Source organism: Mesoplodon mirus (genome assembly GCF_964341445.2).
Source record: "Mesoplodon mirus genome assembly, chromosome: 17".
Classification (NCBI taxonomy): domain Eukaryota; kingdom Metazoa; phylum Chordata; class Mammalia; order Artiodactyla; family Ziphiidae; genus Mesoplodon; species Mesoplodon mirus.
Genome location: NC_138993.1, coordinates 74,664,427 through 74,681,545, shown reverse-complemented (window position 1 = coordinate 74,681,545; position 17,119 = coordinate 74,664,427). Strand labels below are relative to the sequence as shown.

The following is a 17,119-nucleotide window of genomic DNA, read 5'->3' as shown; positions in this document are numbered from 1 at the left end:
ATGAAAATTAGGACAATGTCTTCCGGCACGTGATAATCTTTGGAACAAGCACATGGCATATAACATACTCAGGATGCCAAGAACTTTAATTAAACCTCAACTTCTGTAAAGCTAATAACATGAGTATTTTTTAAAGGCTGGGATATGTGAACTACAATACCAGCAGTTTAAAACAGAAGGATAGGAAATTAAGGGAAATTATATTACATTATTACAAATGTACTTATTAATTTCTATGGCAGATTTTATTTTTAGGTAAAAACACGTATAGTTATTTCTTTCAATTAATGCTTATATGCATGAATTGGAATTACCCTACATTAAAAGTTTCTGAAGTAACTGAAATTAGCTATAAAAAATATACCTAAGTGTAAACACATGAGAGAATTATTTCCCTCCTGTGAAAGATGTCCAGGAGTGTTCCAGCAGGTAATATATGATATTAGAGCTAAAAATTGCAAACTTGAAATAAACCTAAAAGACTTAAATAGTAACAATATCCTATTTTGAGTCCGAGTGTTTAATATGATATTTAAATTTAAACTTTTAGTTACTTTTTCTTGTATGGAATGTAAGATTTCTATACTTTTTTCTTTTTTTTAGTTTCCTCAATATTAACTGAAAATGGAGAAAGGGTATTTAACATAAAAATAGAGGATAAATCCTGAGATTTCCCCCAAATGTCTTAATGTCCTACAGGCATGGGTGCTGTTCCATAGCAAAGAGTGGGATACCATTTTTGAAGAAATGATTACTGCCCCTTTGTATCTTGTGCTTCTTCCAAGGTAAGAAACTATGACTAAGGTGTTCAACATGGCATTATAGTGAAAAGTCTTTCTAGTTCTATTTTTCCTTAAACGGGCTTTAGTTCTTGTAATTCACATGACACCCTTTGGCTGTGGTTCTCTGTTAAATTTCCTGTTTTGGTCTAGTTTCAGCAAACCAGGCTATGGTAACTACCTTTTATTTTTCCTTTTGGTATTTCCAGTTAAGTGTTTTCTCTTTAGAGGTACAAAGAAAGGGAGGAAAACAGCCACACCAAGGTGTGTAAGTAGGTCACAGAAGTTTCAGTGCACCAAAAAACGTGCCATCTCCATCCCGGGATATTTTAGCATCTTCACGTGGTATTGCCAGCTGGAGTTCATCTCCTTCCTCCAGCTTTGCGATGCCTGGAAAATGATTTTCAAGAACTTTAAGCAGTTGTACACGGAAAGGAGGGGGAGGGGAGAACATTAAAGACAACTACTGTGTTTTGGAAAAAAATAGTAACATAGGCATTCACCCTTCAAATTACACCAGTGGACTTCTAAACCACTTATTATTTGCCTAAACACCACCCCCACCCAAAAAAAAGTAAAAGAAATAAGCAGAAGGAGTTATAACAGACATAAATGGATGTATCACCTACTGTTTGTAAAATGGAGAATCTAAACAGGACCCAGACATCTAACTATAAGAAAAACAGTTTAGGAATTCATAGCATGTCCCTTGATGGAATGTTATATAGTTTAAAGTGGTCTTGGGCATCCTGCTGATGCAGGGGACACGGGTTTGTGCCCCGGTCTGGGAAGATCCAACATGCCGTGGAGCGGCTGGGCCCATGAGCCATGGCCACTGAGCCTGCGCTTCAGGAGCCTGTGCTCCGCAATGGGAGAGGCCACAACAGTGAGAGGCCCACGTACCACAGGAAAAAAAAAAAAAAAAAAAAAAGTGGTTTTGCTTCATTTTATTGACATGGGAATCTTTAAAAAATAATGTTAAATAAAAATACAAAACAATGAGCACACCCACGTATATATAGTGCATAGTCCTAAATATACTTTCAAATGTGCATATAAAATGCATAAATTATTTAAAAGTGAAAAACAAAACACTACTTATTCATAAAGCACATCTGCTAACATAGTCTTTCTCTAGAGTACAAACTATGGGATGAGGAGTCATTTGGATTATTTTTATAGCCCTCTATAATTTGTGTTTCCATACTTGTTTTTATAATCAAAAGCAACAAGGTAATTAGCTTCTCAAAACTGATCAACTAATCTGCATTCATGCACCTAATTTGCAATAATGCAGCCTGTGATTCAGGAATACAAAACACAACTCAGGAACTACACTCAGTATATCAGGTCGTTCTTGACATCATTTTAAAAGAAAAAGATAAAGAAAAAGAAAGAGGAGGAGGGGCAGAGAATAAAACCAACGAAATAACAAAGGAAATAGCATCTAAATTGTCAATACTTTCAACTAACAATTTTTAAAGTAGTTGCATTGTTTCATTAACATGCCATGAAAATGTATTTACAGGAACACATCTACGTTAACCTCTATTCCACTGTCAAGCCAAAGCACCTGGGTGTCCTGCAGCAACAGCCAGTGGGTATTTATTTACTGAGCATCTCAGATATACCAGACACCTTCATAGGCCCTCATAGGGCGGTGATCAGAATAACCAAAGAGTCTGTCTACAAGGATCTTGTTTTTTGTTAATAGACCAAGACAGACAACAAACAAAAGAACATAGTTCTATGTATTGTTAAGGGTAAAGTGTACACTTTTAGGACTGGCAAGGCATTTATGACTACATTAAGTAGTAGAAAAAAAAAGATTGAAGTTATTTGTTGAATGGATTAGTCATTATCATAGACATTGAAGATAATCTAATAATTTGACAAAGGCTATAGATCACAGATCATTAAGTAATAGTAACTCTCAAAATAAAGTCTGTGTGAACCAACTACGTTTCAAAGTAGGTTCTATTTAAAATTTCAACACTGGGTTATTGGCTATTTCAATTCTTCCAGATTATAGCAATCAGCTCTAACTTTTTCTACAATAAACACATTCAATTTGTTAATGAAATAATAAGATTCAGCTTCATTGGGCTCCTCAAATGGACCATTTTAATTTTTTCCAGATTATTATGGAAGCACTTTATACACGTATACACCAATGTGTGGCTTTTAATGGTTTTAAACAAATTCGTTCTAGAACAGATAAAGATTGAAAACCTGAAATTTCCTAGAAAACACTTTTCGTAAATAATACTAAGCTACTAGCACTGAGAAATATCTTTAAGGTCAAGTTAATTACTCTTAAAAAGTAAGACACCTAGGAAATCTGGCTGAGAAAGTAACCATGAGGGGCTGATGATTAGAAAATTTGAAAAAGAGTGCGTTGTAAAGCTCTAAGTACTAATTAATGTAAGTAAATATAACAGACTAAAGTGACCTCACCATTTATAAATATTTTGCAACACCAAAACACTGGTTACCACTGGCTGCAGGGAAACATTTCTCTATGAAAATTAGGGAATTCCAATTTAGTAAACTTCCTCATCACCCTGTCAAAGGTATTTATGGCTGTGGATCCAGAATGACAATAGTCTCCATTACTGGGAACTACTTTGCTTCCTCACTTGTTTCATCGTGCCTTTGCCAGTAAACGCCTTTGGAATAGAGTGCTTCAAATCGCACAGCCCAGCTGCACCCCATGTTCCACACTGCCATTCATGCTAACTGTCTGGAAGGGAAGACATTCCTCGGGGTCCTGAATGGAGTTGTCAAAATCACCAGAGAGAAATAAATGTGTCGAAGGCAATTTTTTTTTTCAAATACTGGCCTCGATTAATTTGAAATTACCCCAAGACAAAATGAAGGCTACGATGGCAATTACAGTCCAAACAGACCTGCAATGAAGCGAGCCTGCCCTTTCCCTTTTCTGAGTTGAAATGCAGCCTCACTCCTACACTTTCACATCCCAAACGCATCCACCTGGTGTCCATTGACACCAGCAAAGCCACTGGGCCACTGGACCTGACCCTCAAACCGGCCAAAGGCACTTCTTCTGCAGGAGGTAAAGAAGAGATTCTGTGAGTCCCACTGGGGTCAGGCTGGCTGGTTTAAACTAAGTTCTGTGCAGCCTAAGACAATGTGTGCTTCCCCTCTGTGCCTCAGACCTGACCTCCCTTCAACAGGGAGGATTAAAGGCAGGGGCCCAGGTAAAGTGCCTGGCACATGGTTATCATTCTGTTATTATTCCAGCATTGTTATTACAGGTTGAAGAAAACACAGCTTACGACCGTTCTAGTTTGGATTGCTGTGAAGTTACTGCCCTTTCTAAATGTATATAAAAACGATAAACCTATTAATAATGATTTTGTCTCTATTAAAACAGACTAGCTGGGCTTCCCTGGTGGCACAGTGGTTGAGGGTCTGCCTGCCGATGCAGGGGACACAGGTTCGTGCCCCAGTCCGGGAAGATCCCACATGCCACGGAGCGGCTGGGCCCGTGAGCCATGGCCGCTGAGCCTGCATGTCCGGAGGCTGTGCTCCGCAACGGGAGAGGCCACAGCAGTGAGAAGCCCTCGTACCGCAAAAAAAAACACAAAAAAAACAAAACAAAAAACAAAAAACAGACTAGCTTATCATTCAAGATAATAAATACCACACAGTATATTGAGGAATATCTTTCTGTCTATGTATATAGAACTATTATTTACCAGCTGAATAACAGGAATTATTGGGTAGTGTTTCAGGCATATTTTGAATACATCGGAACAAAGTCACCAGACTCAATTCGTCCCCAAAGACATGGACTTTTTTCCTCTGTATTAGGTGTCCCATGGCAAAGGTGTTATCGGTGTATAAAACCTGAGAAACAGACCAAAGAACTTTGTCAGAAGTCAGCACAAAATGGGAGGCACTGGACAGTGACAGCGGTATTAGGGTTGAACCTACCTGACCGTATATAAAGAAGTAACCCGTTTCTTTGACCAATATTTTATTCTCTTTTTCTTCTAGCGCTCTTCCTCTTTTAAAGCTGAGAAGCCATGGAACAAATGTGTAAGCTCCTACAATGAAGAGAATGATTTATAAGAAAAAAAAACTGAGAAAAGCAGTTCTTCACCTCCACTTAGCTGCTATCTAAGTCTGAAACTTAGAGGAGAATTTCATCTTTTAAAAAAAGGGGAAAAGAAGAGAAATCACAATCCTCCACTGGTTTTTCAGCCATCATGTACATACTCACCCAGGCAATTATCACATACAGGAACTTGAAAGCAAACACTTCATATGTAATGTCTGGGGTTTTGATTTCTTCTGTATTTCAGCAATTTTCAAAATATAGTCTGGTCTGGATGGGACAGTTTGAGGCCAAAAAAAAAAAAAATGCACAAACTGTCTCTGAATAACACACCAAGAGAAATTTTTGGTTTTCTTTTGATTCTGTTGGGGAGGAAGAGATTTTCCTCTACCCTTCTTGGTTCTTCTGTCTGGTCTAAGAATTAAACTGACATGAAACAGATCAACAGGAGAAAATCACACAAAAGTTTAACCATATGCATACATGGGAGAGTCCCAGGAAGACTGAGTAACCCCCTAAAGTGGGCAAAGCCCTCACTTTGAATACCATCTTCAGCTAAAGACAAAGGAGGATGTTGGGGGTACGGATGCAGGACTTCAAAGGGGATGAAGGCGATTCACAAAGAGATGGAAAAACAAATGTCTGCTGGGCCACCAGAGACAGTGGGACACAGAGTGGACTCTGGTCGCTAAGCCCTACCAGAGTCTCCCCCACTACCCTCAGCCCATATTCTTTGAAGACGTCTCTCATGATGGCTCTGTTCTAGGATCAAGTCCTCTATCCAAATTCTTTTAGGCAGTTAAGGGGAGAGGTAACAAGAAAAACTTCCTGAGTCTTCTTAAAAATAATCGCTAAAAATAATCGGCCTAAATTAATCCTCATGTCAAAGAGACACATTTTGGGGCAGCAAATTTTGCTCCCCTCCAGTTCCCAGAGAGGAGGGAGTTTGTATGTGGAGAGTTTAGCAAAGAATATGGGGAGGAAGCCACCCTCTCCCCAACATGGCAATAAGACAGAGCTTAAGGAGAGGGAGAGAAATTACTGAGATGCAATCTCTCCTGGGAAATGGTCTGGGAATGTTGTGATAACCATCCGTAATGTTCAAGTTGAAGTGGTTTCTGTTCAATACACCAATTGTCCTCCACTGTCCCTCAAACATCACTTGGGGAGTGGCAGGAGAGCCATGGTTCTTAAGAGCTGGATAAAGGGGCAGAAAGAAGACAGAGGCCAAAGAAATGCATCGGCAAAAGGGGTGCAGATGGCTGAGCTGGAATGCCCACTGAAAGAGTAAACATTACTTTCCGGTGAATTCACACACTAATGAGGTCACTGGAGTTCCCACCATCATGTTATGCATATATTGGAGTAAACAGTGGACCCTGAGGCTAGGGGCTGGGAAATTTGGGGTATAAATAAAATGGCATAAAGTAAGGGAAAAGAAGATTAGGGAAATGGCAGTACAAGAAAAAAATAGTAAAGTGAAACTGTGGTAGTCTAAAATCACATAAAAAATGTTCCCATATAATTGGCAATGTTGGACCACATGTGTCCCCAAGCTTCACCTTGGTCATAACAAAAAGAGAAACAAAATCAATAATAAAATTCAGAAGTCTACAAGACGGTATGACAGAAGTGCAAGAGAAGAACAATTTGTCCTACATTGAGCATAAAGGAAATTTTCCCCTGTGGATTTTCCTAAGGGGGTGGCCTAGGATGCAATAGTTGACAATGCTTTCATGTTCATAAATACAATTTCTAAGTGGACATGCCCACTTCAATGGTGCCCCCAAGGCAAAACCATCCTACTGGAACTTTTCCCAAATAGGATTCTCGAGGGAAGAATACAAAAGAAGAACCACATATTTTCTGAATATTTCTGAGGCATTAAGAACCTGAGTGGTCAAAGCCACTACACCGTGAATTCAAGTTACAATGAAACAACTCCTTAAGGCAGCCCTCCAGGATCACATTCCACAGACAGAGGGAGGGAGCTGAGAGGGAGGGGTGGGTGGAGAGAGGAGAGAGGGAGCAGCAGGAGGGGACCCCACAGATCTCCACTCCTCTCCTGTCCTCCCCTGAATGGCTCCATCTCTCAGGAGGAGTGAGTGCTCCCCCCGACACATGAGGCAGGCCTGATCTCCCCAATCTGCTGTCCAGAAAGACGGTCTCTGAGAAACCATTTCCTTAAATGAAAACTCTCCAGTGCCACACACTGGGTAATGACAGTCCATGAATAAAGATCTCCTCATTTACAATAACAGAGGTAATCTCATCATCACCTGTTTTTATAAAATATTATTTCTGTGAAAAGATTATAATGATGTAGTTTTGAATTCTGTTTAAATAAAGATCACGTGCCCAAAGCATTCTTTAAGGTAGAGCTCTGAAAACATGAGGAAAAATTAATATCATGGTTGTTATTATTGTAAAATGTAAGCTGATGACTGGACCTGATTGTTTTCATGGAAGTGATACTTATTTGGTACTCTGACCACAAAGGGTTTTCCTTCCCCTTCAAAACTGTACACATCATAGACTCTAATTTCTCTGAGCTTGGGGACTGTTTCTGTTTGGTTCCCTACTTTTTCCCCAGGGCCTAAAATGATACTTGGCCCACAGCAGATGCAGCAAATATTCACTGAGTTAACTAATTGAAATTTAAACATACAATAATTCAAAATGGTGGGGTACTAGGCAATTAGTCACTAGCATTCGATTGTTTTTTAAAAGCATTTTATTACCTGGTTTCTGAAACTCTTGGAAATGAAACACCCTCCATTATAGAGGTAATACGAACTCCTGAAGTAAAACACATATTTCTAAAACTGCTTGTTTATATTCTGACTAGAGATATTGAGTAAAAAAATTTTTTGGCCATACCTGAAATTGATCCTCTATTTCTTTATACAATACTATATCTATAAAATTAGCCAGTTCATACCAAATTCCACTGCTGTATTGTCATAATAGAAAGAAAAACAGGTAGTTATTAGGTTTATATTCTTATTTACTCTTTTGCTTTTGTCATTTCATCATACCTCGCTGGAAATATTCTTATTAAAGAGAGAGAGAGTATACATTTACTTGTCTTTATATACTGTCTATGTTTCTCCTCCCAACCCCACCCTCACATATGAACGTGTGTGTGTGCGCACGCACACACACACACACACACACACAGATTATACTCCATTAGGCCAAGGCACTGACTATGCTGTAGTCACAGCTGGCAACTCAGATGCCAAGAATGGAGCCTAGCACACAATATGCACTCAATCAATATATGCTGCTCAATGAATTTTTAATTTAAGAAAACAGACTGAACAATTAATTAAAAGCTAAAGTAATTATAAACTTAAGCATAAATGTTATAATATGTTTCTACATCTTAAAATTCACTTAGATTTTTTTGCCTGCTAGTTAGACCACAGATAGATACTAACAAGAAAATAGGCATTAAATGACTATTATGTAGGCTGCTTATCTAAACTAGTATGAATCACTCCTTATAGTATTTAGGAATTTGGAAAGGAAAAATTTCAATGACCACAGATTCTTACATCTTCTCCTCATACATAGAAAAGCACTAAAGTCATTAAACTGAGAGTCTATTCTTTGTGATTAGCAGTAATCTTTTGATGTTCGACTAAACATTATTTTCCAGAAAAAAAAATTAGATATATCCAGGTTCCTCCCTTGCCTTTTTAGAACTGTTTCTCAGAGCTATCTGGGAGGCTGTCTCCCAGGCTACAGTCCTCAATAAGACACTGAATGAACTCCAACTCATAGATCTTATATTGTGCGTTTTTATTTCAGTCAGTGGAGGTAAATCCTAGGAGTATTAATGCTTAGTTTTGTTAGTCAACAGCTAAAATACTGATATATCTTGGTATATAAAGTGTGAACTTCCCAGCTCCACTCAGCTTTAAATACTTGATGTATTTAAATGTTTTGGAAAACTTAATAAATTACTGTGTACATTAATATGTGAAATTAAATAAAAATAATGCCAGTATTTAAATGTAAAAATAATTTACATGTATTTCTGAAAATGCCTGCTTTTGAAAGAGTAGATATTTCCTGTACTGATATATATGAAAGACTTGTAGATAAATTTTAGGACAACAAATTTTTATAGGAAAATCAGATCCATTTCATTAATATTTGTTTTCTATTCTATTTTATGAATAGGAAATTTCCTCCCAAATATTTATATTTCCAGTGTTATTTCCCTCAGTAATTGAATATAAATGCTCCAGAGAGCAGCTATCAATCACAGCTATCACATTTGGTTACTGCTCCTGATTTTCTATTTTATTATCTTAAAACTCCTGGAAATAGTTTTAAGGGAGAAGATACTAATAATATTTTTTGAAGATAGATTAAGTAAACCAATTTAAGAAATCAGGATTTTTAAAAAAGAAATAGGGATTTTTTTTATTGAACAAATATAGTTTAGCAGTGAAATTCATGTAATCATATGCCTGATTCTGTAGATGAGGCAGGACTAGGAAATTCAAAAGAAACAGAAGCCGGACAGGCAGAGCCATGCAGGCTGAGCTACCAGAAGGGCAACAAGAAGCCCTGTAGGGGCTGTGAGCAGTGGGGGAAAAATGACTATATCTGTGTTTTAGAAACACCTCTATGTAGTTACCAGGTAAGAAATGTGCAAAACTGGAGGCAAGGAAACCAGCCAAGGTGAGAGACGATGGTGGTTTATACTAGGATGGTGAAATGAAAATGAAGAAAAACAGATTAGTTCAAATTATATATATGAGGAATCACTGATAACGTTTTGAGAATAACGTACTGACTTCGAGGAAGCAGTCAAGAATGACACCCAGAATTCTGGATTGAACAGCTGAAGACATGGTCAGCACTTACTGAAATAGGAGACCTGGAAAAAGACCAGACTTGGGGAAAAGTTCTAAAGAGTTCACGCTGATATGCCACCAAGATACTCAGGAAAAGATGTTAAGTAGACAGAGGTACATATAGGCTTGGACCTCGGAAAAGTCATCTGGGCTAAAGATCTACATTTAAGCCATCACACAGGCATGCTAAGTGACAATATAGGAGGATTTAGGAATGCCAAAGAAATAAGAATGAAGACAATGGGACTGTGGCAGAGGTCTGAAAAACATCAATACTGAAGAAATTTAAGAATAATTTGCAAAGAAATTTAAAAAGCAGTGGCCAAAAAAGCTAGGAACATGGTTGGAAAAACAAACCAAGAAAAGCACGTGTTTCAAAAAGAAGGGAATCATCACGTGTCAAATTCTACAGTGAGATTAAATCTCATCATTGCCTCTATGAAATAATTATGTTGAAAAACAGAATAAACAAGAGACTTCCACTATCAATGACTGTGGAAATCACATCTCTCCTTTTTTATCTCCTGTAAATCCTAGGAAAGAAACATAGATGTGTGTTCTCCAAAATAACTGCAAGGGATGCCAAAAGCAACTGAGATCACACTGAAGCTGAGCATAAAAATGAAGAGAAGAAGCAAAGGAAATAGTCAATGGCCTGGAACAGCAAAGTTCACATAGAGTCAGCAAAATCAACTCACTAATGGTGACGAGTCCCTCAAACACACACACACAGAAATCTACAAACAAACAAAGAGGAAATGTCAATGTTAGCTAAAAGAATTTGGAAAATTAGGGGGGGAAGTGCTCACTTAAATGAAAGTAAAAATTTCAGAAGGGAAAATAGGTTTCACACAAAACAAAATGAGATGGAAATTTAAAAAAGAGCTAAGAATTTGAGAAAAATTGTAAAACTATAGAATATAAAAGATAGGTAACGAATTACCAGTATATACATAATTGGAACCCAGAGAGACAAAACAAAAACAACAAAAAGTCAAGCAGAACACCCACTTAGAACTACTGCAGAATTAAAAGACCCATTATGTGTCAGAGAAAGTTGATTCAGAGTTTTATTAGTTTCTTAATGCAGCTGTAACAAATTACCACAAACTTAGTGTCTTAAAACAATACACATTATTATCTCCCATTTGAAACATCAGAAGTCTCACTGGGCAAAAATCAACGTGCTGGCAAGTTGTGTTCTTTCTGGATGCTGAAACGTCCATCCCTTGCCTTTTCCAGCTTCTACAGTCTGCCTGCTTTCCTGGGCTTGTGGCCCTTCCTCTTCCCAGACAGCAACCACATCAGTCTGAAGTTTGTTTTCATTGTCACATCACCTTCTCTGACTCTGACCCTGCTAACTCTCTCATACAAGGGCCTTTGTGATTATACTGGGACCACACGGATAATCCAGGATAATATGCCCAAATTCCTTATCTTAATCACATCTTCAAAGTCCCTTTTGCCAGGTGAGGAAATAAACTCACAGGTTTCAGGGATTACAGTGTGGACATGTCTGAGGAAATATTTTTCTACCCACCACAATAGTCTACCTTCAGATATATAATAAAATAAGTACTGAAATTTTAAGGTAAATATATAATTCTTTGTGTAACTAGGCAAGATAGTCAAACCACTTATGAGAAGAAATTTTCTCTTACTTTAGTTTTCTTCAAAGTGCACATAATGCCAAAGGCAAAAGACAGTGGAGAAATTCCTACAAGTTACCCAGGTAAAGAAAGGGTAAACTGAGGATTTCACACCCAGGCATCAGTCCTTAAAGTATATAAAATACAAGGAAACAGCTTTATTAATGCAAACACTAAGAGAACACTAATTGCTCTCCTGTGGCGATTTTGAATAAACTAGTAGAAAACAAAATTCAGGAAACTAAGATATGAATGAGGAAACCATAGCAAAAGGACTTGCAATGGGTATTGAATATATTTACTGTAAAAACACATAAAGAGGATGGTTTGATGATAAAGAATAGAACAGTTTTATGCCATACAATGTAGAGATTATATAACTAGCAAATACTGAGAAGTAGTGGAGAAAAAAATGTTGACAGTAAATTCATCAATTGCCTCATTTTTAACAGCTGGGGCTCAAAGGATATAAATTAAAGTTGAGAGATCAAGTAATAGAAATATAAACATTGTAACAGTATGTAGATAAACATTAAGAAATGTAATATCACTATGCAAAAAAATGGATGGTGGAGGACAGGAATGATAGAGAAAATAAAGAAAAATCATATTTAATTTTATTACAGACCAGAGTAGACAATCAATGTATATTATCTAAAGATATAAGTATAATGTCAGAGTAACATCATGAAAAATGACAGAGTAGAAAGCTCAAAAATAAGTCCCTTTGTGGAGGCAAGGGTATACAATGGAGAAAAGACAGTCTCTTCAATAAGTGATGCTGGGAAAACTGGACAGCTACATGTAAAAGAATGAAATTAGAACACTCCCAAACACCATACACAAAAATAAACTCAAAATGGATTAGAGACCTAAATGTAAGACTGGACATTATAAAACTTTTCAAGGAAAACATAGGAAGAACACTCTTTGACATAAATCACAGCAAGATCTTTTTGGATCCACCTCCTAGAGAAATGGAAATAAAAACAGAAATAAACAAATGGGACCTAATGAAACTTTAAAGCTTTTGCAAAGCAAAGGAAACTACAAACAAGACAAAAAGACAACCCTCAGAATGAGAGAAAATATTTGCAAATGAGGCAACTGACAAAGGATTAATCTCCAAAATTTACAAGCAGCTCATGCAGCTCCATATCAAAAAAAACAAACCACCCAATCCAAAAATGGGCAGAAGACCTAAATAGACATTTTTCCAAAGAAGACATACAGATGGCCAAGAAGCACATGAAAAGCTGCTCAACATCACTAATTGTCAGATCAATGCAAATCAAAACTACAATGAGGTATCACCTCACACCAGTTAGAATGGGAATCATCAGAAAATCTACAAACAACAAATGCTGGAGAGGGTGTGGAGCAAAGGGAACCCTCTTGCACTGTTGGTGGGAATGTAAATTGCTACAGCCACTATGGAGAACATTATGGAGGTTTCTTAAAAAACTAAAAATAGAATTACCATGTGACCCAGCAATCCCACTACTGGGCATATACCCAGAGAAAACCATAATTCAAAAAGACACATGCACCCCAATGTTCACTGCAGCAATATTTACAATAGCCAGGTCATGGAAGCAACCTAAATGCCCATCAACAGATGAATGGATAAAGAAGATGTGGTACATATATACAATGGAATATTACTCAGCCATAAAAAGGAACGAAATTGGGTAATTTGTAGAGACATGGATGGACCTAAAGAGTGTCATACAGAGGGAAGTAACTCAGAAAGAGAAAAACAAATATTGTATATTAACGCATATATGTGGAACCTTGAAAAATGTTACAGATGAACTGGTTTGCAGGGCAGAAATTGAGACACAGATGTAGAGAACAAACATATGGACACCAAGGGGGGCATGGGGGGTGGTAGTGGTGTGATGAATTGGGAGATTGGGATTGACGTATATAAACTAGTATGTATAAAATGGATAACTAATAAGAACCTGCTGTATAAAAAAATAAATAAATTTCAAAAATCAAAAAAAGAAAAAGAAAAGTCCTTTTGCTAAGGCAGCAATTAAGCTTGCAAGAACTTATAGAATCCATGTTTTTGGATATATGAAATCTAGTAAAAAACTTATAGAGACCAAGGGAGTGTTTAATGAAACAAAAGGTGTAAATTTCAGTAAGAAAGTATTGTGGTATTTTTGCTTACTCATGTACCACCCCTCATTTTCCAGCTTCATGGCAGCCATAGAGATGGTGGCCTGAGATCCAGTTGGTGTCTTGCTGATGCCAGGAAGTGCAATACTCACTTTGTTCTCAAAACATTGTGACTCTGGATTTTGACCTGCCTGGAGTTTCCATTTAGATGGGAGCAGCTCCTCAGCCTGGTGTCAGTCAAAAGCTTTACAGAAATACACTACCTGTAGCCACCTGTAACAAGGAACAGTGGATAGGGCAAGCAGCAGACTGACAAAAAGCCTGAGAAGGATGAGGCTAAGGAGGAAGATACTTCAAGGAATAAGGGCTTTGAAGTATTACCACATACACCAAGGAATCTACAGTGGATTGTGCATGACCAGAGCAGGATGCATGTTCAGAAAACACCTGAAGGAACCCTAAGCTAACATCTCTAGTTGATCTTTGCTCTTTGCTCAAGCAGGATGGGAACTCTAAGGCACAGTTGCTGGTAGCCTAGCTAAATGTTGAAGGAGTGCCCCAGCCCAGAGATAATCTGCTCAGAAAAAGGGAGTTTGGTTTTTGTTGGTGGTGGTGGTTTTGGTTTTGGTTCCTGGCATTAAAGTAAATCTCTATCAGGATTAGGATTGGAGATAAAAGAATCTCCAACAGGATTACTGCAGAGATAACAGAAAAAAGACTTCAGTGATCACACAGAACAAGGAGTACAGTTTATGTTTTGAAAAAATATTTTGGAAAATTCAATAAACAAATGGACAACTGCAGCCCACAACAATCAACAACAGCAAACCCTGGGGATGGGATTTCCAGAGTTACCACACTGTAATATTCAAATTGTCCAATTTACAAAGAAAAATGTAAAGCATACAAGCAAACAGAAAATTATGGACCATTCACAGGGAAAAAAATGGCATAAACCATTCCTGAGGAAGCCCAGATATTGGACTTACTAGACAAAGATATTACATATTTTAAATATGTTTAAAGAGCTAAAGGATACCACGGACAGAGAACTTAAGAAAACTGGGAGAAAAGTGTATGAACAAATAGACACTATCAGTTAAGAGATAAAAATTATTGTAAAAGGAACCAAACTCTTTCTTTAAAAAGAACTTGTGGAGCTAAAAATTAAAATAGCTGAAATAAAATTTTTACTGGAGAGGTTACACAGCAGACTTCACCAGGCAGAAGATGGAATCGGCAAACTTGAATATAGGACGATTGAAATTATCCAGTCTGAGTAGAAGAAATAAAAAGGAAAAAAAGGAAGTGAAAAGGGCATAAAGGACCCATAGGACACTCCCCATCGGACTAATATATGCATTATAGGAGTCCTAGAAGGAGAAGAGAAAAAGGCAGAAAGAATATTTGAAAAAATAATGGCCAAACTCTTCCCAACTTTGTAGAAAGAATGAATCTACATATCCACAAAGCTGAATGAATTTCAAGGAGAATAAACTTAAAGAGATCCATACCAAGATGCATTATAACTAGCAGCTGAAAGACAAAGGCAAGCACAGAATTTTGAAAGCAGCAAGAGAAGAGCAATTCCTCAAGTACAAGGGATGCTCCATAAGATCAACAGCTGATTTCTTACTTGAAACTATGTAATCAAAAGGCAGTGGGATGACATATTTAAGGTTCTGAATGAGGAATTATGCCAGTAAGATGGTAGAGTAGGGAGGCTTACCCCTCATCCTTCCACAGAAATGCTGATTTAACAATAATATTGTTATCAAAATACCGTGAAGAGACATTCAGGATCCAGCTAAGAAGTAGAAGCAGCCTAGAGGAGCACAAACTGAGAAGCAGTCATATTTATACAGGTAAGAAAAGCAATTTCAATTTACTCCATCAGTCCCTCCTCCAGACAGGCTTAGCTCCCCCCAAGAAGACTGTCTCAGCCCATGATTCTCACATGGAGGGATAGTGACGTTGGACTGTGCACAAGGCCTCATGGCCTCCCAGGGTGCCTTCTGAGGAACTGGTTTCTATCTTGCCTCATACTGAGCACTGAACAACCAAAAGATCTTGGTCCCTTGAGACAGTTAGAAACAAAAAAGGGGAGTGCATCCCCTTATAGTCAGAAATTTTTTTGTCGTGATTGTGGAAAAGCAGAGAACTGATACTTTTTCTCAGGAGGGAAGGAAGGATGCAAAGGAGCTTTGCTCCCAGCCTCAGAGTGACTAACAGTGAGCACTGCCAACAGGGAAAGTGTATACCAGTCAAACTCAGTCCAAGAAGATGGGGAGAAGTAGCTGCTTCTTCAAATGCACAGACAACAAAGCAAATCTACAAGGAATATGAGGAATCGAGAAAACACAACACAAAGGAAGAAAAAAAATCTCCAGTAAACAATCTGAGAGAAATGGCTATAATGAGTTGTAAATCACTTTCAACTCTAGTAAATATAAAAGTTAAAAGACAAAAGTATTTTTTAAAAAAAGAATTATGACTACAATAATGTGTTAATACATACACAAGGTAAGCAGATGTAAGTTGTCACATTAACAAGCTAAAGTGTAGGGGAGGGATAAGTAAAAGTGCAGTTCTGGGATAAGATCAAAGTTAAGCTGTTATTAGCTTAAAGTAGACTATTATCACTCGGTTGTTTTATGTAAACCCCATGTTCAGCAGAAATAAAAACCTGTAGTAGATACACAAAATGTAAAGAGAATCAAAGCATACCACTACAAAAAATAATCAAAGAACACAGAGAAAGACATTAAGAGAGGAAGAAAGGAACAAATGAACTGTGAAACAGCCAGAAAACACTTAACAAAAGGGAAATAATAAGTCTTTACTATCAATAATTACTTTAAATGTAAATGGATTAAATTCCCCAGTCAAAACGCATAGAGTGGCTGAATGGATTGGAAAGAACAAAATCCAACCATATGTTGCCTACAATAGACTCATTGTAGCTTTAAGGACACACATAGACTGAAAGTGAAGGGTTGGAAAACAATATTCCATTCAAATGGTAAACAAGAAAGAAGAAGTGGCTTTTCTTAAATCAGACAAAATAGACTTTAAGTCAAAACCTGTCACATGAGACAAAGAGGGTCATTATGTAATGATAAATGGATCAATTCATCAAGGGGATAAAACAAATATAAATATATATGCACTCAACAGTGGAGCTCCTAAATATGTAAAACAAATATTAACAGATCTGAAAGAAGAAATAGACAGCAATACAACAACAATAGGATAATTCAGTACCCCATTTTGAACAATGGATAGGTCACCCAAAAGAAAATCAGTAAGGAAATAGCATACTTGAACAACCCTACAGACTAAACGAACTTAACAAATATATAGAGAACATTCTAGCCTACTGTAGCAAAATATACATTCTTAAGTGCACAAGGAAAATTCTCTAAGATAGATGAAATGTTAGGACACAAAGTAAGTCTTAACAAATTAAAGAAGACTGAAATCATATCAAGCATCTTTTCCAACTAAAATGGTATGAAACCAGAAATCAGTAACAGCAGAAAATTTGAAAAACTCACAAATATGTGGAAATTAAACAATACACTCATGAACAACCAGGGAGTCAAA

At 37.3% G+C, this 17,119-nt stretch overlaps 1 protein-coding gene across 1 annotated transcript in view; it reads right to left on the bottom strand.

Annotated features, from left to right (window-relative positions):
• Positions 1 to 537: 537 nt before the first annotated feature.
• TNFSF13B (TNF superfamily member 13b) overlaps positions 538 to 17,119 on the bottom strand; it is a 34,079-nt gene continuing 17,497 nt past the window's right edge. The window contains exons 4-6 of the mRNA XM_082602185.1: positions 4,740 to 4,852; positions 4,502 to 4,652; positions 538 to 1,169 (exon numbers count right to left, since the gene is read on the bottom strand). Coding sequence (XP_082458311.1) covers positions 1,057 to 1,169; positions 4,502 to 4,652; positions 4,740 to 4,852 — 377 coding nt within the window. The 3' untranslated portion in view covers positions 538 to 1,056. The remainder of the gene's footprint in view (positions 1,170 to 4,501; positions 4,653 to 4,739; positions 4,853 to 17,119) is intronic.